Source organism: Eutrigla gurnardus, assembly GCF_963514095.1.
Source record: "Eutrigla gurnardus genome assembly, chromosome: 20".
In the NCBI taxonomy this organism is placed as follows: Eukaryota; Metazoa; Chordata; class Actinopteri; order Perciformes; family Triglidae; genus Eutrigla; species Eutrigla gurnardus.
In genome coordinates this window covers 1923439-1948784 of record NC_139931.1, presented here as the reverse complement: position 1 = coordinate 1948784, position 25346 = coordinate 1923439, and the positions used below count along the sequence as shown (strand labels likewise).

General features: G+C 43.0%; 2 protein-coding genes across 3 annotated transcripts in view; both read left to right on the top strand.

Moving 5' to 3' along the window:
- Positions 1-45: 45 nt before the first annotated feature.
- Positions 46-4998, top strand: LOC311031066 (5-hydroxytryptamine receptor 3A). 2 transcript variants are annotated; one of them, XM_084037175.1, is made up of 9 exons: positions 46-539; positions 866-1032; positions 1178-1222; positions 1593-1702; positions 2163-2335; positions 2865-3025; positions 3111-3321; positions 3584-3730; positions 4255-4998. In XM_084037175.1, the coding sequence occupies exons 1-9, from the start codon at positions 500-502 to the stop codon at positions 4515-4517; spliced, it is 1317 nt and encodes a 438-aa protein (XP_083893301.1). In that variant the 5' UTR covers positions 46-499; the 3' UTR covers positions 4518-4998. The 2 variants fall into 2 exon arrangements, with proteins under 2 accessions (XP_083893301.1, XP_083893302.1); XM_084037176.1 differs by having other exon boundaries at positions 49-539; positions 869-1032.
- A 799-nt stretch (positions 4999-5797) lies between these two features.
- The window catches only part of tmem104 (transmembrane protein 104), a 30630-nt gene continuing 11081 nt past the window's right edge, over positions 5798-25346 (top strand). The window contains exons 1-8 of the mRNA XM_084036161.1: positions 5798-6054; positions 6575-6641; positions 7494-7615; positions 7829-7910; positions 9861-9960; positions 10171-10251; positions 14370-14469; positions 15394-15490. Coding sequence (XP_083892287.1) covers positions 6597-6641; positions 7494-7615; positions 7829-7910; positions 9861-9960; positions 10171-10251; positions 14370-14469; positions 15394-15490 — 627 coding nt within the window. The 5' untranslated portion in view covers positions 5798-6054; positions 6575-6596. The remainder of the gene's footprint in view (positions 6055-6574; positions 6642-7493; positions 7616-7828; positions 7911-9860; positions 9961-10170; positions 10252-14369; positions 14470-15393; positions 15491-25346) is intronic.

The following is a 25346-nucleotide window of genomic DNA, read 5'->3' as shown; positions in this document are numbered from 1 at the left end:
TAATAAAAATAAATAAAATGAAAAATAAAACTTACTTTTATGCCTTTAATCTGTCTTCGAGTCAAAAAAAAGAAGAAGTATATACTATTTAATGATGACTAAGTACAGACAGTTGCTTTGTACTTTGTAACTATTGTTATGCATTTACTATAATATGAAATCTGAGTACGATCATTTTGTAAATTGTGAAATGAAGAGATGTAACTGAACTTGAAAACGACTAAATATTTGACGATAACAAAGGAGTCGATGTGATGTATTGTGCAGGTTCATTTATAACAATGCTGTAATAAACACCTGGTGTTGGTTCCAGTCCTGGATCCTGACCCTCAGCAAACACTGAAGCCCGTCTCCTGTGTTGACTTTCTGCTTCGGGGCTGCAGGTCAACAGGAGGCAACACAAAGCGTGGATTAATCAGAGGCATTGTTCCCGTGGTGATGCTGCAGGGCGTCGCTGCTTTAAAAAGCTCTGCTGGGGAGGGAAGAGAGAGAGAGGACCATGACGCCTCTGAGGACTCTGGCTCTTCTCGCTCTCATCGGTGAGTTCGTTTGACCTTTTAAAATGTTTACGGGTTGCTTTAACCAGCGGATTTCTGATTTTTTCAAATGGAGAAATTACATACAACGTTCCTGTTTTCCTGTTAAAATGAACAAAAGGTGTTGGTGCTTATCATTGCCCCTTCCCAGACTGAGAATATTCCAATTTGATTTTATGAATATGAGTGATATCATCAAAAAAAACTGGCATTTAAAGGGTTAACATTGTATAAATGATTGAATGGTAACATATAGTAATAATGGTAATATTCTAAGCTTTTCCTGAGGAGGGTACGAGAGTTTAAAGGTCGTTGTGTCTCCGTCCCAGCAGGCGTCTCCAGCGCTCAGACCTCAGACTGCTCCTACGTGGGTCTGCTGACCTACCTGAACCTGACCACGGCCAATGACCTGCTGGCGATCACACGACCCGTGAAGAACTGGACGACGCCCACCCTGGTCCAGATGGACATGGTGCTCTTCGGGATTTTACAGGTGGTGGGTGTCTTTTTGGTTTTCTGTTCAGTCAAAGCTCAAAGATTTTATTGCATGTCTAAATGTATTTGACAGCAACTTAATTAAAAAAATAAATAAATAAAACGAGAGAGTGTGTGTGTTGATCCTCTTTGCTGTTCTTCTGCAGGATGGAAAGGCTCAAACCGTCACGACTCACATCTGGACTGAAATGGTGAGAATCTGGATCGTGTTGAGTTCAGGTGCCGCGGGATTACACAACACTTTCACATGTTTGCGTCGTCGTCTGGCTTTTAAAGTCTGAAGCTGAGTCTCCGTACGGTGACAATTTGATTTGATGCTTGAAAAGATGAACTCGCCACCTTCTCCAGCTCTGATTGGCTGACGGATGGAGGTCATGGTAATATTGGTTGGGAGCAGATGTAAGCATAAATTTGGTTTCCGGGAAGAAAACGACATAAAAAAGACTAACAAAGTGAGTTAAAAAGTTAAATTTAAAATATTTTAAAGGGAGTTTCAGCTCGACTTTAAATTGGCTGACTTTAAAACTTGTTTTTAAACTTCCACCTTTTTTTAAATTTCAGAGTTGGAAGAACGAATTCCTCACCTGGAATGCCTCAGACTTCTGTGGCATCGACGTGGTGACGGTCCCGAGATCCCGGCTGTGGATCCCCGACATCGAAATCCAAGAAGAGTACGAACCGTTCATTATATCATATACATAAATCAATCTTTTAATTTTCCTCCCAAAGGTGGAAATCTGGTCAGACGCACCAAACCATCTTAAAGAAACTAAAAAGATTGAAGCAGATTCTCCTCAGACAGATTATAAACGTCAATTCAAAATATAAAAGTGAAGAAAATCTTAAAAAAAGGATAAAAATATGGTTTTCTTGTAAACAAACATGATAGTATTCATCACTAATCCTTGAGTTCTGACTAACTGAGCACTAAACATGTTTACATTATATTGATACTTCACACTGCCTGCAGTGGAACGAGAATCCACTAGAGGGCAGAACACATGTATCCGGTCATATACAACAGGAAGGAAAGTATTGATCATGTTGATGAGGTAGAGGTCTCAGAAACTCAAAAATGTTCTTTATATGGTAACATCCATTATAACGTATGTTTATGTGTGTCTCCTTCAGTGCCTCCGATACTGGGAGCGTTCAGACCAGTCCGGTGGTCAGTCTGGTTCCCAGCGGCGTCGTGATGACGAGTGCCCGGCAGCGTCTCACCTCCACCTGTCAGCTCAACCTGTCGCTGTTCCCCTTCGACAAGCAGCGCTGCACAATATCATTCACATCCATGAACTCGGAAGGTAAACTCACCAGATTCACTGTGCAGGCTGACGTTCCCTCTGCTGGCCACCAGGGGGCGACTCCTCTCTGGTTGTATAGAAGTCTATGAGAAAATGGTCCTACTTCTCTCTGCTGGCCACCAGGGGGCGACTCCTCTCTGGTTGTATAGAAGTCTATGTGAAAATGGTCCTACTTCTCCCTGCTGGCCACCAGGGGGCGACTCCTCTCTGGTTGTATAGAAGTCTATGAGAAAATGGTCCTACTTCTCTCTGCTGGCCACCAGGGGGCGACTCCTCTCTGGTTGTATAGAAGTCTATGTGAAAATGGTCCTACTTCTCCCTGCTGGCCACCAGGGGGCGACTCCTCTCTGGTTGTATAGAAGTCTATGTGAAAATGGTCCTACTTCTCCCTGCTGGCCACCAGGGGGCGACTCTTCTCTGGTTGTATAGAAGTCTATGAGAAAATGGTCCTACTTAATTATATACAGTCTACGCTGCAGGTTTTTTTAATTCGTTTTTTTATGTTTGGTAATTCTTTCTGCATTTTCAGCCGACACTATAACAATGGGAAACTCATACAGCGACGCGCACCTTTCTTTGGTGTCCGAGTGGTTCATGGTCACACGGGGAGAGTGGGATCTGGACCACCTGGAGTCGACCGTCCAGAGGCCCGCCAAGGGCGGCGAAAGTCGCAGCAAGCTTGTTTACACCGTAAGAAACTCTACAACGCAATACAGTATTATAACATGTTTTTTTTCCTCTCTAATTAATATTATTTTTTATTTCTTTTTTTAAGATTACGATCTCCAGGAAGCCGATGCTGTATGTGATCAATCTAATCATGCCCCTGTTCTACTTCCTGATCCTGGATCTGGGCTCCTTCTTCATCAGCGAGGCCAGAGGGGAGAAGCTGAGCTTCAAAGTCACCGTGCTGCTCTCCATCTCCGTCCTGCTGCTCATCCTCAAGGACATGTTGCCCTCCACGGAGGACAGGCTGCCCATGATCGGTGACACTCAGAACACTAAACACTTGCACATTCAAATAAAAGTAACTGAGAAACTCTGCAAAGCTGCACATTTTTGATTTCTAGAGTATTACATCCATTAATGACGGTTATTTTTTCCTTGCTGTTGATTCCAGGGAGTGAAAAAGCAGAACATTTAAAACTTCCAATTACAATTCCAATACTTCTCTTTTGTTTTTTAGTTTTCTTCCAAAAATATATATTTCAATAAACATTCATCTATGCCTTACGTATTTTATTCCAGCCATCTACTGCGTGGTGATCTTCGTCCTGGTGGGGCTCAGCATCCTGGAGGCCATGCTGATGAGCTTCCTGTTCGACCTCGACGCCGGCTGCTGTGTGAAAACTCAAAGTCCTGTTGCCCCGGGCGATGTTCAGCTGGGTCACATGGGTAGGCTTTCCTGCGACCCGGCAGTGTTTGTGTATGTGTATGTATGTTTATATATATATATATATATATATATATATATATATATATATATATATACATACATACATAGAATTATTGATATAAATGCAAATATTAACATAAAAAGGCACTGGTGATGGGACTGTCAGTTTACTGAGATGGGGTTCAACTCCCTGCGGTGTCCTGCTTATTATTGTTGCTAATCCTACAGCTCCAAAACCTACAACACAATATAATGTCAAATATGTGTGTGTAATATGTATGTATTTATAATATATATACACATTTTTATATTTTTATATATAAATGATATTTAAATGTATATATAAATTATATTTACATTGATTTATAAATGATATGTATGTATTATACTGTATATATATCTAAATGTATATCTTTCTTATAGATATAAATGAATTTTTATCATATATATTTATATATATATATTTTTTTTAATTATATATATATACACAATAATTGAACGATCTCTGGTCTCCTCGTCACAGAGGTTGATGGAGCTGAAGCGACCCCGGAGAAAAGTCCCCCTCCTCCTCGACCCGACGGCGGCGGCGACCTGCTGAGAGGAATCCTGGAGGAAGTGAAGGCAGCTCGACAGGAAGCTGAAGGACGTCACGAAGACGAGCGGAAGCCCGGACGCTACCGGCGGCTGGCTGAGATCATAGACTCCGTCTTCTTTGCCTTCTACTTTGTAACCGTGTTGGTTTTTCTCACCTACCTGACCGTAACGTGGGTCTCACAAATATTATAAACACAATTTTCAGATTTTGATGTGAACTCACAAGCTGCAAACAAATAAAATGGTTGTGCGTGCAGCATGTTTTAAATCCTTTATATCAAAATAAGTGCATCAAATTATAGTGGATTTGTGTTCATATATCGATATGTGTCTACTGTTTAATTGTTTAACATTAAATAATGTATAACATTACTTTTGCTATGATGATCTGTTTCCTTCAGTAAAAGAACGTTGTACAATCTTAAATATTCTGTCATGGATCAGCATGAATGTAAATCCAGGATTCTACTGTTTTGAACTATGAATTCGTGATTATTTATAAAAAATAAATTAAAAAAATGAGTGTCCTGTCAACAGGGGAAGGTTTGAAAGTTTGTTGTGATAATGTTCTCGTTACTCCATTTCCATATATTACATTTATTCTGAACGTTTTCCTATTAATTTGTCCATCAACGCTTCTAATTTGTTATCATACACTCATTGCAAACTGTATTTAAACATGAATTATTTGTCTAATAAAGTATTCACAAATTGCCCACTACTTGTTTGTTTTTTTATCCCACCAGACTCATACATATTATTTAAACTTATTTTAGCCTGTATGTCTGTTGATTTAGTTTATGCATGCATGAAAACATTTAAAAGTGGTAAATTTGACTTAAATTCTATTTTGAAATATTTAATGAAGTGTAATAATAATCATGCTTTATAACTGATAAGTAATTTCCATTAAAGGGAGCTCGGACCGCAGAACGTAATCGATTCAGTTACGTGAGAGAAGATGAGGACGAGATGTCAATAAAGTTTAAAAAAAGATGTAGTATGAGATCTGAGGGTAACTGCATACTCAGGCATTTCCAACACAGCCGATTTAAAAAACGAGCTGATAGTCACGTGACCCGGCAGTAAAAACGTTTTCTTTCTTTTTTTTTACAAACTTCATATGATGCATCGCTGATAAATGGTAACTCATACGTCGGTGTTGAGCTTCCAATAATCCAACAATCACAGTAAAAAATAAAATAATAATGATCGATAACTTGTTTCGTGGCACTAAAACGTGCACACAATCTGACACGAATTTGGACCTCGACACAACAGCTGACCGACTCGCAGATGAGTCAAGCTGGACGCGATGACGGCGACAGTTAGCTCCACTTTACCTTTCGCAATAACAGCTTTATTTATATTAACCGCCAATTTCCCGGGTGGTAAGGTTTTACTTTGAAAAGGCGCGCGCCGGAAGTATGAGTTGAGAGTGACGCGTTCTGTGCTCATGCGCGAGCAGGTCAGCTGGTTGTGTTTAGTTTACGGCTTCGGTTAGCTGAGTGCTAGTAGAGGCTCGCCAGCAAGTGTTTTTTTTTTCTCCACAAACTGTCGGTTCACACCGGCTTCCGGTCGAGCTAACACCGGGGCGGCTCGCGTTACCTAGCCGGCGTGACTCCGCGTTCATTCGGCTAGCTAGTGATCTCCATGACGGCTCGGAGCATCCAGTTAGCATCGCAGCTAAATTAGCCACACACACACACACACACTGGGAATAAGTGAGGTGAGTGTTTGTTTTCGTTACGCTAGCTCGTCTGTTACTTACTTTTAATAAAACGTGATGATATGTTTATAATTTAGTGTGATAGCTAATGTATCCTAGCATACGCTGCTAGCTGGGGGTGCTAGCAGAGAAATGGTTCAGCTCGGTAGACATCTGGGGGGAAAACAACAAGATCCGTTTGATGAAAATACGTGCTTCTTACGCCGAATTGTAAAGGGATCCTTGGAAATGTAAGCTTTATCTTGAATAATGTTTATTATTTGTGGATTTCCCCGCTGACGTTAAAGTAAATCTTAAATTGCGAGATATGTGATAGGAGTTCTTTTTCCAACAGCAACTTGTTTTTTTCTTTCATACACTCTCCATATTTATACTCTCCATACATACTTGCATTATAGATCTTCTGCAGCCTGTTTCACCTGAACTTACTTCAGATCGTGCAAATAAAGGCGATTTCAGTTTTGAATAATAATAACAAAGTGGTATAATTCAGCTAACTGGCCTGTTGTGGATCCTTCAGGGGAGGACCAGTGTCATCAACCATGGCAGGTGGAATTACAGAGAGCGGGGAACCCTACTCCCCATTCGTGAGTAATGTTTTTTTTTGTTTTTTTTACAAAAAAGGCTACATATAAGTGATGTAATTAATGTGAAAGCAGAGAACCTGAAGATCCATGTGAGCTGCAGCAGTGTGTCAAGTTGAATTAATGGAATCAACTCAATTGTGAAACTGTAAAAAGGGCTGAAAACGTTAAGATGGAAGAATATGTCGACCCTCTTCACGCTCATTTATGTCTCATAAGTTTTGGCTTGATGCCGTTTATTACACAGACTTTTGTGGTTTTGCAAAAAAAGTTAACATATGATAGTTTTTAAGACTGATCCTGCTGCAGCCGTCTCTCAGAGACGACGTGATGTCGGCCGGAGGTCGCCGTCTTCACCTTTTACCTTGTTTGATTGTGTTTCAAAGTCTTTGTCAACGTTGGACAGAGAGAGATTTCTCATGATACTGTTTAATCATACGAGGAATGTCTCTGTGAGCACGGCTGCTGCAGAAGAGGAAAGAGGAAACTAAATTGCTTACGCATCCATGTTTTTCTCTTTTCTTTTTGACACAAGAGGCCTCTTTATGGACGGAACCCAGTTTTGACGACTCATTAAAGTCTCCTCCTCACTGCTCACGTCAGCATGACTTTGTGGCAAAGATTAAGTTCTGCTGGTCAAAGATTTCCAGGAACTTAAAGCCATGAATAATTAAAGCACTAATGTTGCTCAATTAGTCGTCCTTTGCAATGGTCGACTAAACCCAGCAAGTAGTCTGATCCAGCCAAAGGGGCTGCAGGAACACCCCATACTGCAATTTTAACATTTTAGCATTAAATTAAAAGTAATGACGTCACATTAAGCTCCATGGTGTCTTTGCTCCTCTTGTCCTGCAGGTGGGGCTGGTGTACATGTTCAACCTGATCGTGGGAACAGGAGCTCTGACGATGCCCAAAGCCTTCGCCGCAGCCGGTTGGGTGGTCAGCATCTCACTCATCTCCTTCTTGGGATTTATGAGGTCAGCTGAGTTACGCTGCAGCCTGTAACCATGGCGACGTTAACACAGAGCTGAAGGCTGAAATCTTCCACCAACATCTTCCTCAATTCCTATTCAGATTTCAGTATTAAAACGGAAACAACAACAGGTTTCCTCCCCAACATGTTCATCGTCCATCAGTGTCATATGAAGCGTCTCGTTAACCTCGTTAACCTCTCGTTCTCCCCCCACCAGCTACATGACGACCACCTTCATGATCGAGGCGATGGCGGCGGCCAACGCTCAGCTGCGCTGGAAGAGGAGAGAGCAGGAAGAGGTGAGATTCCTTCCTGGTGCTGAAATAATGTCACAACATCAATCAATCAGCAAATCACGGGGAGGCGCTACACTCAAAGTCCCGCCTCCTGTTTTAGTGATCCAATAATGTGCGATGGTTTGTATTTAAAGGACCTATTCTGCGTACTTGTACTAATGGCTAGAACTTGCTTTCATGCAGCTTCCCAGTCTCTCTAGAGAAGAGACAAATGGAGCCTTATTTATTATTATTATTTTTTATGATTTTTTTTTAAATAAGTCCTTTATTTGATTGTTTTTCACTAAGAAAATAAAAAATCTGTGTTTCTTAACAACATTTTAGAGTGATTCCAGCATGTTAAAGTCACATATTTTATTTGAAAAATTACTTTTAAACGTATTTTGATGATTATCGGGATCATTTATTTTGTCGGGGATAAGTGACTTTTATCGCTTTCACTGCTGAGCTTCGAGAGAGAAACTGTTTCCTATTGTTGGGCTGTAAAAAAGGGTCGGACTGTCAAAATATGTCACCTTTTTTAAGCCTGGAATAAGAAATCCTCTGTTTGTTTTACCGTTCACAAGTGAAATGTGCCTCTCACCGCTCGGCTATAAGAAACCCCATTTAGATGAAGCCATCGTGAGAAGAAACTCGATAATCAATCATTTTACTTCATTTTACTCGAGGAGTTATGAGCCCGAGGACAATCGCCCGGCTCCAACACTTGATTCACGACTCCCGCGCTCCTCGGCCTGTTTTCTTTTTCCTCCCACGTAATGGAAACGAGAGAAACCGGGAAATGTTTTACCGCTCGATGCCTTTTTATTTCTCTCTGCTCGATTGAAGCGTATTAACGGTAAATAAAGCGATGCATCATGTGTTTTTTTCAGTAATGCCTCGAGGTAGAAACAGAGAGACTTGGATTCAGGGTTGGTACGGGTGCTGGAAATCCTTGAAAACACTTGAATGTTAGTGTGGTGTTTTCAAGGTTTGAAAAGTGCTTGGATGTAGAACAAAGGTCTTGAAATGTGTGTTCTATGTGATGACATCTATGATAGAACAAAGAAAAGAAGATCTCCATATTTGAGGGACTGAAAACAGCATTTTCTGACATTTCTTTATGAAAAATGCCTTTTGATGATGAACAGATGATGAAAATAGTTGGTGATTATATTTCTGTGGATCTGTTAGTGGAATTAGTTTTCCTTTCATTTGTGGTCCTTCTGTAAAAAGCTGTCTCCAAACATCATGTTGGTTGTTTAGAGGACAATAACATCTCATTTAATGTGATGAACAAGTGACATCATAAGTAGACTGAATACTGACCATTGGATTGGTACAAATATGGAGTTTACCACAGCTGGAAGGGGCTGGAAAAGCATGGAAATGCACCTGGAAGTGCTTGGAAAGTGCTTGAATTTGACCTTGGAGGCGGTGGAGGAACCCTGGAGATAACGGTTCCTGCTGTAGAGAGGACTGAACTCTTTACGGGAATATCTCATAACGGGTCGTGTTGCATCTGATGTGATGTTCTGATCAATCAGTTCATGTTTGGCACTGGTAGGGAGACGCGACGCCCTCTGCTGGATTTATAAGAGGAGTGCAACTACATTGTCTGAATGTTACTCTGGATGTAATCTCAGGAATTCTCTCCCCAAAATGTGAAAATGAACACACACAAATAATTGCAGCACTTTCATTTTTTTTCTTCAAATTTTTAATTTTCTTGGGAAGAAAACATAATTTGAAACTAATTACAGGAAAAACTAGATATTCTCAACAGCTGCTATGCCATTCCCTGCCACTAGGGGTCTCTCAATCAAAACAATAGCATCAGTTGCACTCGGCATCCTTTGGCGTCCCATCAGGAGGTTAATTTAAAGGAACAAAAGTTTGATCGTTAATCAGGAGAAACACAGGGGCATTGTGGGAAACCAGGGGGGGCTTCACACGCTGGTTTTGTCTCCGCAGGTCCACGACAGCGACTCCAACTCGGAGTATTCGGACGATGACGGTGGTCGAGGCCGTTTGGAGCCGGAGACGAAGCCCATCTTGTCCGTTCGCGATCATCGTGAGTGTTCGTGGTCACAAACACACATTTTTATGATGATGATGTCATCGGTCATAACACTGACTGATCAATAATTTACATCTCCTCCCAAACATCTGCATCTTTGGCTGTTTTTACTTCAGTTTAGCCTCTAAGTCCCAACAGTTGTGAAAGACAAAGTTGTGATGAATAAAATGTTGGCGTTGAACCGTTCTTTGCTTGTTTCCTCAGAGAGATCGGGTCACGTGGATCACTTCGACATCGTGGAGCGGGTGGAGATGGGTCAGATGGCCTCCATGTTCTTCAACAAAGGTAACGTCCTCTTGGCCCCCAGCGCCGGCTGGAACTCAATTAACTTCAGACGCCGCCGTCGTTAGTGACATTTATGGAGAGGAGCGGTGTGTGATGATGATTCTTTTACATTTTTTTATGTCCGATCCTCACATTCACACAAAAGGAAAGGCTGCCGGCTCTCTAATTGGATGTAATTATATATGGATAACTTGCCTGTGGTTGTAATTACCTGTTTGAGACTCCAGTCGAGGCCGTTAATCTCCCTACATGTGGGAGGAGGGGGGAGGGAGGAGGAGGAGGGGGGAGGGAGGCTTCTGCCTGAATGATTTGGGAGCTAATGAACCCTCCGTTAACTTGTGAAGGCAGGATCACGTTCACCTTGAACCACATAGAGCGACCTCGTCGCTTTACATCCCCCTCTGTTGTACCCCTCCACCCCCGTCTGCCCCCCCACCCCCATCTGCCCCCCCCCGCCTTCGCCAGATGCAAGTGACTCAGTGGTCCGTAATAATATTTGGGATAAAGCAGCAACAACAGGTCTAACTGACAACATCATCTGTGCCGACACGTCGTGCCATGCAGCTTTTTGGCCACTAGGTGGAGCACTCACCGCTGTGTTAATGCAACACACGTGCTGTTAAAGCTGCAGCTCTCATCCATCCATCACTCGTCACTCGTTAAAGGAGGGGGAAAAACAAGAAACCCCTCTCTCTCTCTCTCCGCTGATGACCTTTCCCACCGTGAAGCCGGCCGCGTGGAGGTGAGGCACGTGGAGGTATCGATCGGTAATAAGGGAATTAGTTTCCCCTCTCTCGATGAAGGGAACGTTAAATTACCTTTTCACAATCTTCTGACATTTTTTGCTGAGATGACAATTAACAGTTTAATCAAGATAATAACTCAGCAAATTCATTGATAATGAAAGTTTTACAACCAAACAGATGTTTATAGAATAATCAGCTGGATCTGAGAGAAGGGAAACGCCGCCGGGCTTATCGGGTTTGTGTGTGTGAAAGCGTATAAATCTCAGCTCCTCTTCTGAGAGGTTTGTCAGACAGAGTCGTACTCGTCCTCGACAGCCGACTCCAGGGGGAAACGCAAGGCATTGTGGGAAGGCTGGAGACAGATGTCCACGTCTGATAGTCGGCAGTTCGTCTTTTTATCCTCTGAACTAAATCAACCGACTGAATGTGTTCAAGCAGGGTCCTTGAAAACCCTTGAATTTTACTGTGGTGTTTCCAAGGTGTGAAAAGTGCTTGGATGTAGAATAAAGGTCTTGAAATGTGTGTTGTATGTGATGACATCTATGATAGAACAGAGAAAAGAAGATCTCCATATTTGAGGGACTGAAAACAGCATTTCCTGACATTTCTTTATGAAAAATGACTTTTGATGATGAACAGATGATGAAAAAAGTTGGTGATTATATTTCTGTGGATCTGTTAGTGGAATTAGTTTTCCTTTCATTTGTGGTCCTTCTGTAAAAAGCTGTCTCCAAACATCATGTTGGTTGTTTAGAGGACAATAACATCTCATTTAATGTGATGAACAAGTGACATAATAAGTAGACTGAATACTGACCATTGGATTGATACAAATATGGAGTTTACCACAGCTGGAAGGGGCTGGAAATGCACCTGGAAATGCTTGCAAAGTGCTTGAATTTGACTTCGGAGACGGTGTGGGAACCCTGTAGATGAGGAGAAGGAGTGCGTCCGGTTCCAGCTGTCTCTGGTTTAAACGGCGCCCCCTGTTGTTGAGGAGCTCTTTAAGGGTTGGACTTCCTGCTGGACTGAAGCTCACATGGCGGCTTGGATTCAAGGCCACGATAAGCATCCTATCAGCCTGACCTGCCGCCCTGACAGGAATGTTGATGGAGGGGGGGTGTGTCTGCGTCGCCGTGGAGACGTGTTACTATAACCTTCCCACTGATGAGTTGATGAGAAGAGGACGTTGGCTAAAGTCACACAGAGAGGACGGTCCTGCATCAGCATCTCCTCTCTGATGTGCTGCTTCGACGTGAGGCGGCGAAGAGTCATTTATAAAAGTAACCCTTCCTCTGTCTTTAAACGGGAGACAAACATCCATTTTTAATACCTCCAGTGACTTTTACCTAAATGTCACACTTGTGCATAATAAGAGCGCCGGCAATATAAAAAACATCTGCAGCCGCCGGGGGAGATGAATGGACGTGTTTGTGTCGGTTTTTTGTTTTTTTCTCATACAAGCCACCGCTGCGATGGTTTCCCCCGTGTGTCGGCGCTGTAAGAGATGATGAACGGTATAACGGCGAGTGGCCGAGTCCCGAGGAGGAGGAGGAGGAGGAAGAAGAAGAAGAAGAAGAAGAAGAAGAAGAAGGAGGAAGAGGATGAAGAAGGAGGAAGAGGAAGGAGGAGGAGGAAGAAGAAGCCGCCTGTTGGACGCACACGTGTTGGGAAACTTGTTTATTTAGGATTAAACCCTTTGAGATGTACCATCTCGTTTTCGGGGGGGGGGGGGGGGGGGAGGGTACTTATTGTATTTATTGTATTTAACCTTTGACCTGGAAGTTGTTGTTCATGATTCAAGATTGAAGATTCAAATGGTTTATTGTCGTATTCACAGTGAAGAAACGCGATGAACAAGAGCAATAATAAGTGGACTGAACACTGAGGATTGTGTTGATACAAATATGGAGTTTACCACAGCTGGAAGGTGCTGGAAAAGCATGGAAATGACCTTGAAATGCTTGAAAAGTGCTTGAATTTGCCTTTGGAGACGGTGCAGGAACCCTGGGTTACACTAATGTATTAAACCGGTATAAAAGCTGTCGGTTTCACAGCTACACGAGACCCGCTCGCCGACGTGAAAGACCATTTTGCAGAGTTTGCCCCGTGGCTCTCTGGGTAATTTAGACCTATTAGTCGCAGTGGCGTGAAGGCGTGTGCTTCCCCGTGGTCACGCAGAGCTCTCGCCTTTCGCTATCGCTCGCCGAGTACAGTGCGTCCCGCTACTCTCGTCCAATGATGTTGCCATGGAGACGCTATGCAGAAGTCTCTCCGCTGACTCGGGGAACAAATTCATTATTTCCCCGAAACACGCATCCGGGCTGACCTCTGCTTTTAGTCTCATTTCTGCTTCAGTTTTTCACCAGGAAACACTCGACTTCTGCGTGAAACTAAACACGTTTCCTTTAAGCCATTTAACTTCTCAAATGTTCAATATTTCAAGCACCTTAAGAGGCGATCGCAGCGAGATAAATCTATTAATATCCTTTATTTTGGTGCCACACATCACATTTTTTGTTGCCCAGGCAGCCAATTAAATCTCCAATATTAGCACTTCCTGTTGATATTGGTTGTTTTTGATTACGATTAACTCTCTTATGGCCTTTTTTCCCTTCCTCCTCTGCTTGAATCCATATTTGATCATATTGGCTCCTCAGGCTCAATAAACAGGATTCATATGGGTCCTGGAATCCTTGAAAACACCATTTTGAGTGTGTTGTTTTCAAGGTTTGGAAGGTGCTTGTATTTAGAATAAAGGTCTTGAAATGTGTGTTGTATGTGATGACATCTATGATGGAACAGAGAAAATAAGATCTCCATATTTGAGGGACTGAAAACAGCGTTTTCTGCCCTGTATATACATTGTTTTTTTTTAGTTGTTCATCAGGGTTCCAGATCTTAGTTTAACTCGTTTAATTCCCTTTGAAATGAACTAACAGAATTAGCTGAAGGGTCCTCGTCGGACGCTTTAACCTCCTCCGAGTCGAAGCCGGAGGATGGAGCGACGGAGAAAAAGGCTGCAGGGAAACAAATCTCTTTCTCGGTGGTGATTTAGTTTTTTAATTAACGCTATTAATATGCGTCTGTTGGACCAATAAGAAGACTGCAGGATGGAGGTGTGGACCAGAGTGTCCTTTTTAAATAGAGACGGTCGGTAGAATTCATGATTAAGCGAGGGACGGATGACGAGAAGATGAAGAGTGCTCGTCCCCTCCGGTCCTCATCGTCACTTTAAAGGCAAAATGGCCGTTTATATATCGATTAAGTGGGAACTTTCTCCTTCAACGAGGAAGATTACCCAGAACTCTCTGGGAGGAACGCAGCTTTACTCACTTTTTTATTTATTTATATCACTTTCTTGTCTTTCAGTTGGCGTCAATATGTTCTACATCTGCATCATCGTCTATCTGTACGGAGATCTGGCCATCTACGCCGCCGCGGTGCCCATATCGCTCATGGAGGTCGCCTGGTGAGACCAACACATGCATCCTCACTGCTCTAAATGAATAAATATATACATAAAAAATACAAATATTAATATACACAGTATATATTTATTTATTTATACAGTATATATTCATTTTTTCATATATATATATATATATATATATATATATATATATATATATATAATATAATATAGCATGCTTTGGTCCTGTCACATTGTCACCTGAGGATTAAGACAATAAAGCTGTGGTGACGGAGGCCTTCAGGCCTTCGGGTCCGCTGACCTGCTGACCTCTTCACGTGGATTCGCTTCCAGACAGATTTTTATTGCATCTCTAGTTGAGAAATAAGGAACATATACAGTTCCAGGCTTCAGGTCCACGTTGTCCAGGGTTTATTTGGTGAGGTGGTTTCAGAAAGGAGACGTGTCAAGTTGCTGACTGTGATGACGAAAACTTTAATATATATGATGTCGTCCTTTCTCCGACTTCTGTGACTTTATCAAATGTCTCTTTAAACATCCGATGCCGTCTCCAGGGAACGTCTCTCTCCTTTTTAAAAGCGTTTGTCGCTTCGCTGCGTGAAACCTGAGTTTACCTGGATGAACTGAGGGTTTATTTCTGTCCGGAGACGCTTCTCTAAAAGCTCTGGTTTTGGGTGTGAAAACACCGGACGAAGAACCCCAAAAAACACGTCTCACTCCGCTCGCCCCGACCTCTAAGTGTCAGTTTAACAAATTCACATCCGGTTGTTTTAAAGCCTTTGAAATAATATTATTTTTCTGTCAGCTCTTCTTCTAATTGACAGGCTTGTGTTTACTTTTACGAGACCCTCTTTAAGTTTCTACATGATTTAAATGATCGTGGTGACGGGCATCAGTTTAGGACTGTACCATCTCACGAGGTCGGGGGTTCAACATTAAGCTGTGTTTGTGTTTTCTTTGCAGTGGAAATCACTCGTGCAGCGCCGGAGCTCTGAAGTACAACGACACGGATCCGTGCTGGGGCTCCGTGACCAGGAAAGACGCCTACCGGGTGTTTCTGGTGAGTCATTTCAGTGTGGGTCTGGGACTGCAGGGGGGTGCTGGGAAAACCAAGACCCCGAGTTAGATCCGAGGCCAGTCCTTGATCCGGGACGATACGATATCTCTTGGAGGAGCAAAAGTCTTCTTTGGAGCTCGAAAGTTTCGGCTTGTCTCTTCTGTGTGAAGTGTTGGTCCCTGAACGCAACACCTCCGCTGCACACAGGAAGCGATGCGTTCGTGTGTCCTTGAAGTCTTAAAGGAGAGCCAAACTCTGATTTCCACTTGAGCTTTAACTTAAACACGGCGACAGTGATCGATGTGCTGATCTCCTCCCGTCTCTCTCTCTCTCTCTCTCTCTCTCTCTCTCTCTCTCTTTCCTGTCCTTTTCTACATTTTAATTGAATTCACAATAAATTAACTTTTCTCCTTTTATCTCCTTTTTAATGGGATAAGCTTACCGTTTGTAAGCAAATTTATAATAATGCTGATTTGTAATCTCTCCTCCATTTGTTTACACTTGCAGTTTTTTTGCAGATTAATTTCCCGTTTCGTCAGAGACGCTCAGGGACAAGAAATGCACACTGACGAGTCGGGTATCGACCGAGCTTTTTTCTTCCAAATTAAAACCGGACGTTTCCCTCTGCGATATTAATCAAAACGTATTCTTCAAGAGGAACCTCTGATAAGTGAAGCCAAAACTGCAGTGCCATATAGCTGCATTCTCTCTGCTGGCCACCAGGGGGCAACTCTTCTCTGGTTGTATAGAAGTCTATGAGAAAATGGTCCTACTTCTCTCTGCTGGCCACCAGGGGGCGACTCCTCTCTGGTTGTATAGAAGTCTATGAGAAAATGGTCCTACTTCTCTCTGCTGGCCACCAGGGGGCGACTCCTCTCTGGTTGTATAGAAGTCTATGAGAAAATGGTCCTACTTCTCTCTGCTGGCCACCAGGGGGCGACTCCTCTCTGGTTGTATAGAAGTCAATGAGAAAATGGTCCTACTTCTCTCTTGATGTATTATCTCAGTAAACATTGTAAACATGAGTTTATGGTCTCAATCTCTAGTTTCAAGTCTTCTTCAATCCAGCATGATGTTCATTTAGTACATTATGGTCCATTTAGAGTCCACCAGACCAGAAAGCAGGGGATGCTTTAGGGGGCGGGGCTTACCTGCTGATTGACAGCTCGGCTGTAGACTTGGATGATTGTTGCTCCAATGCGCCCGCAGACATTTTTCTCCCATAATGCCGAGTATTTTTATCCTGTAAGTCTTTCTTCTCCTTTAAATAAGTGAAGAGTCGCTGAGCGGCCCCGCTAGCGTCCCGGTACAGTGTGTTGGAGGATCGGGCCCCCGAGATTCTGCCCTGGACTCTGAATGATGACTCTAAATAATTAACTGCCCCCCCCGGCTCCTTTTGTTATTCTCTGCATCGTGAGCTCAAACTCCGAGGACCAAGAAAAGACTCAATAAGCAGCAAATCAACAGCTGTTCATGAGCCTTTTTTAGATCATGATATTTTCATCACTTTAATTCCAGCGTCATAATATTTGGAAAATGTCGAGAGTATAAAGATTTAAAGAAATGTCAATAAACATAAAAAGAGGAGTTTTCAGTACAAAACAGCAGATTGTGAATCTTAATGTTGTAAACACAGCATCTCAAAAACCTCCATGTCAACACTGTTCTCAAACAAATGATGATTTATGACAAAGTAATTCCTGTAAATGTCTTGATTTTTGAAAAACTTTAGATTTTGATTTGATTTATTTTGCACCATTAAAATGCACAACAGACGAGAAGCAGAGGGGCTTATAATAGCATCACTTATTATAAAATCAATAACAAAATAGGGCATAGGAATATAAGATAAAGATAAAATATAAAGTAATATATATGTGAAACCTAGATTTCTACAGAGACTGGCTCTTCATACTATGTGATGCTGCTACGAATATAAATACTGAATTCATACTGTAGTTACATTCAAATACTTTATCTTTACTTGAGTATTTATTTTCCTGACAACTTTTTACTTTTCCTCCCGACATGTTGATTAATTCCAGATTTTTTATTTATTCTTTGTTATAACATTGCGCAGGCCTTGTTGCCGTGGCGATGGGACGCCGTTATCATTCTCGTACCCTGATGCTACCTGTGGTTCTGGGGGGAAAAAGTAAAGTTTTCAGAATTGGCTGCGAGGAACCGCTTCTCATGACATCACTGCGTTTCCATACCGACGGCTGGTTAAACGTATAAATCAATACGCGGCGAGTAAACGGATGTTTGTCTTCGCGAGGCCACGGGAACGATGTCAACATTAATTACCAAGTCACAAAGACGCTAATTAGTCCGTCCAGATGATAATTGATGAGGTCGGATCTTTTGACTCGATCAGCAATCGACGTGTCACCGCGGCAACCGTCTCCATCCTCGTCCACACCTCTGGAAAAGCCTCTTAATCAATCAGTTGACCGGGTGGGACGTCCGTGGGGCTTTTCCATCCCGTAGCTGCAGTATTTGTTGAATGTCGGGGGGGGGGGGGGGGGGGGGACAGGTTGCACAGCGGCAGCACTCGGGGGTTTGATCCCAGCCTGGTCTGCTCGGCTCTGATTGAAAAGATTAAGCTTCTGGGTTTTTTAGTTCAGCTCCAGCAGAGATTCCTGAGACCTCAATTAAACTTTACCCCCTTGTCCTTGTTTGCCCCCCACTGAAGTTTTCTGTTTGAGCCCCCCCCCCTCCCCCCCCGGACAGCCAGCAACTCTTTTAAATGGCTGATTTATTGTTCTCCCAGCATGTGGCATAGTGATGGAAAATCAATGGCTGTATATATGAGCTCAAAGACACTTAATGCTGACTCTGCATTTCTCTTTCCTGCTTATCTTCATGCAGATGTTTCAATTACAGTTGCTTTCTATTAACTCGCGCTTCAAAATAAAGTTAATTTGAAGGGCGAAGTTGTCGCGTCGTCCCCCGAGAGTCCGTTAGCGACCCGACACGCCAACTTTCCTCAATACACAGCTGATTGATTAATTAACTGACTAATAGAGATTTATCCCCAAGTCGGAGCGTCAGTGACCTTGCTGTCCGTTCCTGCCATCTTTGTTTTTATCCTGTTACCCACTCCATATAAAATATGAATTCATTAAAAACATCAACGGGCATAAAAATCAATATAAGTTAAAGAAGATCTCACCAACTTTAAGCCAACTTTAAATGAGTTATTATGCTGTAAATATTGATGTAAAACACTTGAATTATAGTGTGATGTTTTCAAGGTTTGAAAAGTGCTTGAAAGTGCTTGAGTGTTCTATGTGATGACATATACAATATAAGACAGAGAAAAGAAGATCTCCATATCTGAGGGATACAAATATGTAGTTTACCACAGCTTGAAGGGGCTGGAAAAGCATGGAAATGCACCTTGAAATGCTTGAATTTGACTTTTGGAGAAGGTGGAGGAAGCCTGTAGAATAACGACACTTTAGATCGGTTCCTTAGAAGCTTCGGTATCAGGATGCACGATCTCACAGGAGGAGTTGTGCAACCAAAAGTTCTTTGCAGGTCTTTACTTCCTCTTTTAAACAGGAAAACGTTAGAAACGCTGAATTTGTGTGTTTGAATCCGCAGGAATCTGTTTTAAATGGCGCACTCAACCAAAGTGAAAGTCACCAGTAAACACGGTCACTCATCTCACTGAAACACCGTCTGATTCCTGTAGTTTAGATCCTGGAAACAGTTTTTAATTCAATGTTTTACATTTTTTGATGTGTGTCCACAGGTTTCACATTTCAGCCTCTTTAGCTGCAGTATTTAACGCGTCCTTAAGTTCCTCCTCCTGGGAATTTAATATTTGAAGTACCAGGATGGTAATAACTCTACTGGTCTGAGAACAGCTACATCTACATCTAGTCAGTTATTCAGACCGTTTGGTTGCAGCCTGATAAACACGATGATTCATCGCGACGGATGTTATTTACATTTCCCCTTTTTTCACACTTCAGAATCGCTTTTATTAAGAAACAAATATGGTACTGGCTTCACAGATGAGACGCAGGTCTTTTTTAACTTAACATCCTTCTGAGTGAAAAACAATTGAATAATCTTTAATAAGATGCTCATAAATCATGAGATTATATCATAAATGGAAGATAAATACACTTAAAGTAGTTTTGCATGCTGTATCTTTAAAATCGGGCTCTATTTTTTTCACTTCTCTACCAGCTTTTTAAAGTCAAGTGTCTAGAATATTGAGTGTAAAAGCTTTTGACCTTTGACACACGAACAAATATAATCACCGTGACGATGACCAAGACCAATCTTTAATTCTCTCCCTGAGCTCGTAAACAAACATCATCGCGGTAAAGGTCGTTATTTAAGAAACCCGTCTAATAATCGCCTTTTTCATTCACACTTCCTGTGATTCCTGTGATTTAGTGACTCCCCCCCTCTTACCTTGTAATGGTCCGGTCCGAGGGTTGGATTTCACTCTCGGTGAATATTAGTGTGTGTTTCCGTGTCTCAACCCGGCAGCTTATTTTTATTTTTTATTCGCATCGCATTTTATAAAATGTACTGATGATTTTTATAAAATGTACTGATGATGCCTCCACCTCTCCTCCACCTCTCCTTCATCCCTCCTCCACCTCTCCTCCACCTCTCCTTCATCCCTCCTCCACCTCTCCTCCACCTCTCCTTCATCCCTCCTCCACCTCTCCTTCACCTGTCCTCCACCTGTCCTCCACCTCTCCTTCATCCCTCCTCCACCTGTCCTTCACCTGTCCTCCACCTGTCCTCCACCTCTCCTTCATCCCTCCTCCACCTCTCCTTCATCCCTCCTCCACCTGTCCTCCACCTCTCCTCCACCTCTCCTTCATCCCTCCTCCACCTCTCCTTCATCCCTCCTCCACCTGTCCTCCACCTCTCCTCCACCTCTCCTTCATCCCTCCTCCACCTCTCCTTCACCTGTCCTCCACCTGTCCTCCACCTGTCCTCCACCTCTCCTTCATCCCTCCTCTACCTCTCCTTCATCCCTCCTCCACCTGTCCTCCACCTCTCCTCCACCTCTCCTTCATCCCTCCTCCACCTCTCCTTCATCCCTCCTCCACCTGTCCTCCACCTCTCCTCCACCTCTCCTTCATCCCTCCTCCACCTCTCCTTCATCCCTCCTCCACCTCTCCTTCATCCCTCCTTCACCTGTCCTCCACCTCTCCTCCACCTCTCCTTCATCCCTCCTCCACCTCTCCTTCATCCCTCCTCCACCTGTCTTCCACCTCTCCTCCACCTCTCCTTCATCCCTCCTCCACCTCTCCTTCATCCCTCCTCCACCTCTCCTTCATCCCTCCTCCACCTGTCCTCCACCTCTCCTCCACCTCTCCTTCATCCCTCCTCCACCTCTCCTCCACCTCTCCTTCATCCCTCCTCCACCTCTCCTTCACCTGTCCTCCACCTGTCCTCCACCTCTCCTTCATCCCTCCTCTACCTCTCCTTCATCCCTCCTCCACCTGTCCTCCACCTCTCCTCCACCTCTCCTTCATCCCTCCTCCACCTCTCCTTCATCCCTCCTCCACCTGTCCTCCACCTCTCCTCCACCTCTCCTTCATCCCTCCTCCACCTCTCCTTCATCCCTCCTCCACCTCTCCTTCATCCCTCCTACACCTGTCCTCCACCTCTCCTCCACCTCTCCTTCATCCCTCCTCCACCTCTCCTTCATCCCTCCTCCACCTGTCCTCCACCTCTCCTCCACCTCTCCTTCATCCCTCCTCCACCTCTCCTTCATCCCTCCTCCACATCTCCTTCATCCCTCCTCCACATCTCCTTCATCCCTCCTCCACCTCTCCTTCATCCCTCCTCCACCTCTCCTTCATCCCTCTTCCACCTCTCCTCCACCTCTCCTTCATCCCTCCTCCACATCTCCTTCATCCCTCCTCCACCTCTCCTTCATCCCTCCTCCACCTGTCCTCCACCTGTCCTCCACCTCTCCTCCACCTGTCCTCCACCTCTCCTTCATCCCTCCTCCACCTCTCCTTCACCTCTCCCTCCTTCACATATCCTCCTCCTTTCCTAGGCAGCTCATTATTATTATTATTATTATTATTATTATTATTATTATTATTATTATTATTATTATTATTATTATTATAATATTGACTACAGAATAAGACTCCAGTGAATTGAATCTTCTTTCTTCACAATCACTGGTTTCCTGCAGTCACTTGTCTTTAAGATGCTGGGTGTGTTCAGAGAGAGAGAGCATTATTTATTCGTGTGTGTGTGTGTGTGTGTGTGTGTGTGTGTGTGTGTGTGTGTGTGTGTGTGTGTGTGTGTGTGTGTGTGTGTGTGTGTGTGTGTGTGTGTGTGTGTGTGTGTGTGTGTGTGTGTGTGTGTGTGTGTGTGTGTGTGTGTGTGTGTGTGTGTGTGTGTGTGTGTGTGTGTGTGTGTGTGTGTGTTGATGTCGCTTGGTGACCCGCCAGCTGACGGAGACGGTCACAGCAGAGATGGATGGAGAGGCTGCTGCTGGCGGCAGATAAGCGCCTCATCTCGTAGAAACACAGAAGTGTGCCGACGCTGTCACAGAAGCCAGCGTGACACTGACCCAGAGTCTGTGCTTTCCTTATATATGTTTATAATTGAGTTGAAACCCGAGGTGTCGGCTCGCCGGGCGAACACTCGTCACTCACTTTGATTCTTCTAGCAGAGCTTTGAAAGTGAAACACCTCTGCAGACGCAGACGCAGACGCAGAAAATGAAGACAATTCCTGTCTGACTTTGACTTTTCTGCACTGTGGCTGATCATAACCCATTTTTTAAAACAAAAAAAGGTCATGTATTATCCGTTTATTGCAATAAAATCACAACAAAAAAGTTTATTTTAGGTTTGTGCCACTGTAGTAAACCAGCAGATGTGTGACGTTATCAACTCAAGCAGTTTGATTATCTGGGACACAAACTACAAACCGAGCAGCAACCTCCGGTGGTGAGATCCTAGACCGCCCTCTAGTGGGTTCCTAGAAGGGCCACTTGAGGCCCCTGAATGTCACTTCTTTACCATGACGATATTCGTGATTATACCCGTAACGGAAATTCACCGTGTTCAACTTATTGTGTTTTTTTAAGTCCCAATCCGTGATATCCTATTTATTTTAATTAATATAATTAAAAAATAAAGAAAATAAAGTAATATAAAATAAAATAAATAAATAAAATATGTATAAATCAGATATTATATATAGTCCCATCCCTACTACCCACGTGGCATTTTGTGGTGATAAAAACCATCCATTTTAATTAGTTTAATGAATTGCTTCTTTAAATACGAGCAGGCCGATCACACACGTTGTGTTGGTTTTGCTCATCATGTCTGCTGGATGGAGATGTTTACCGGTGATCTCTGCTGCCGACGGCAGACTCTCCTTCATCCTGACAACGTTTACTTCCAATATGTTTTTACCATCACGTTCCTCCTCCTCCTCCTCCTCCTCCTCCTCCGGCTGCTCCCTGTGTGTTCAGCCAATCAGGTCACTAGTTTATGGCCTATTTCTATTCCACACCACTATGGTCAGGTGACCCCCCCCCCCCACAAGTCTTTTATCATACATGTCACAGCCCATAATATCCAATATTACATTGTGTTGGGAATATAATGTAGTTTTTTTTCTGCAGTCACAGAGCGTTTTATTTTGTTTTGCATCATTAAGATGAAATATAGTCTGGAAATCTAAATAATTCGTCTTGTTTTTTGTTTTTTTCTCTTTGGGCTTTGATTCCTCCTGAACACGTGAACACACATTTTAGTGTGGTGTTTTCAAGGTTTGAAAAGTGCTTGGATTTAGAATAAAGGTCTTGAAATGTGTGTTGTATGTGATGACATCTATGATAGAACAGAGAAAAGAAGATCTCCATATCTGAGGGACTGAAAACCGCATTTTCTGACATTTCTTTATGAAAAATGACTTTTGATGATGAACAGATGATGAAAATAGTTGGTGATTATATTTCTGTGGATCTGTTAGTGGAATTAGTTTTCCTTTCATTTGTGGTCCTTCTGTAAAAAGCTGTCTCCAAACATCATGTTGGTTGTTTAGAGGACAATAACATCTCATTTAATGTGATGAACAAGTGACATAATAAGTAGACTGAATACTGACCATTGGATTGATACAAAGATGGAGTTTACCACAGCTGGAAGGGGCTGGAAAAGCATGGACATGCACCTTGAAATGCTTGAAAAGTGCTTGAATTTGAGTTTGGAGAAGGTGGAGGAACCCTGTATCAGAGTGTAGAAGCGTGTTTTGTCGACGTCACCCTTCTAATCACACCTGACTTCCCTTAACGAGCACAATAATTACTTTTCATCTCCGTCGTGGAGGAAAACTGAATAAACTGATGATGAACTGTCGGAGTGAAATCTGTTTGGAATTGAGATTAACATCAGAAACAAATGGCCTGGAGATCTTGGGGGACTGCAGGGATTGGGGGGATTATCAGGGTCCAGGCTGGACCACCACATGGATCCACCAGGTTCCCGAGCACGACCTCTCTTCCTCGCCCTCGGGGGACTTTTTAACCAGCAGCCTCCTTTTGAGTCCAACAAAACGGCAAAAATCATTTCACGATTCTCCATCTGTGCCGTGGCAGAAACACAAAAACTGTTGATTAATTACTTTAAAGGGGGTGGACGGTCAGCGGGTCCACTTCTGTGGCACCAACTGTGATGGATGAAGTGGGCGAGAGAGCGAGAGCGACTCACATATGCGGTGATTAACGAGAGCGGCGGATTGGCTCGTGAGCCGAGTGACCAAATCTGCTGCCAATTAAAAGGCTTCTCCGTTCTCCCTGAACTCGCTCAGCCGCACAAATCCAAACCGCTGCTCCTCGTCAACGTTGGAAGTGATTGACGGGTCGGTGGCGGGTTCCCACCATTATTGAGATCAGTCACCATATCTAAGCCCCGTTAATCTCTTATTCCTAAATTATGACTCTTTAAGGCGTCGGAGCCGGCAAGTTGTAAAAAAAAAACAACAAAAAACTTTTTTTTAAATACTGGGGTGCAATAAAAATCCAAGTGGAACCAGAACCAGAGTAAACCTCCCTTGGTGGTGCATCAGGTCCAGACTCTGACCTGGACCGCCCTCCTGGAGAGTCCTGTAACCATGGTTACCTGGAGAAGAGAAATCCTCGTTGTGATTTGGGTCTCGGTCTGAAACGAGGTCTTCCAGACCGTATTAAAGGTTTAATAATAATTAGATTTCAAGAAAAAGGAAAAGGATAGCATTCAGATTTTCTTGATGCGTTACCATGACTACGAGATGGTTTTAATTAATTTTTAATTAAAAGTTAATCCAGAGTCTTGTAGCCCATAAATGTGCTTTAGTTTTTATAACACTATTTTATGCAATTTAAGCAATTAAAAAGAAAATCTTGATTTCCCTACGAGTTACGTTTATTATTTTTTATTTTCTATCTGTTGCTCCTTCATGAATCAACAGGATCTTTGTTTCTTTCTCCCATTAATCGATGGAAAAACACTTAATCATTAAAAGAATCCAGTAAGAGTCGTGGATGTTTTTTAGAGGGATTACCGTTTAATTCATACTTTTATTAATAGGAGTTCTTTTGTTGTTCAGCTCCAAAATGTATTCGTGACACTTTTTCTCCTTCTGTATTTATTGATCCATTCGTGGAACGTAAGCAGTTTCTGTCGTGACGAAGCAAAAACGGAGTCAAAATGAGATCCGTGTGTTTCGGCCTTGAGAACAGAAGTGAGATGAAATTGCTGGATCAACGTTAAACATGAATAAATGCATCGGAAACCAGAGTCTCATTCAATCCGTTATGAAAGTCTCGTTTTATTCGTCTCTGGTTCGGCTGTTTGTCTGCA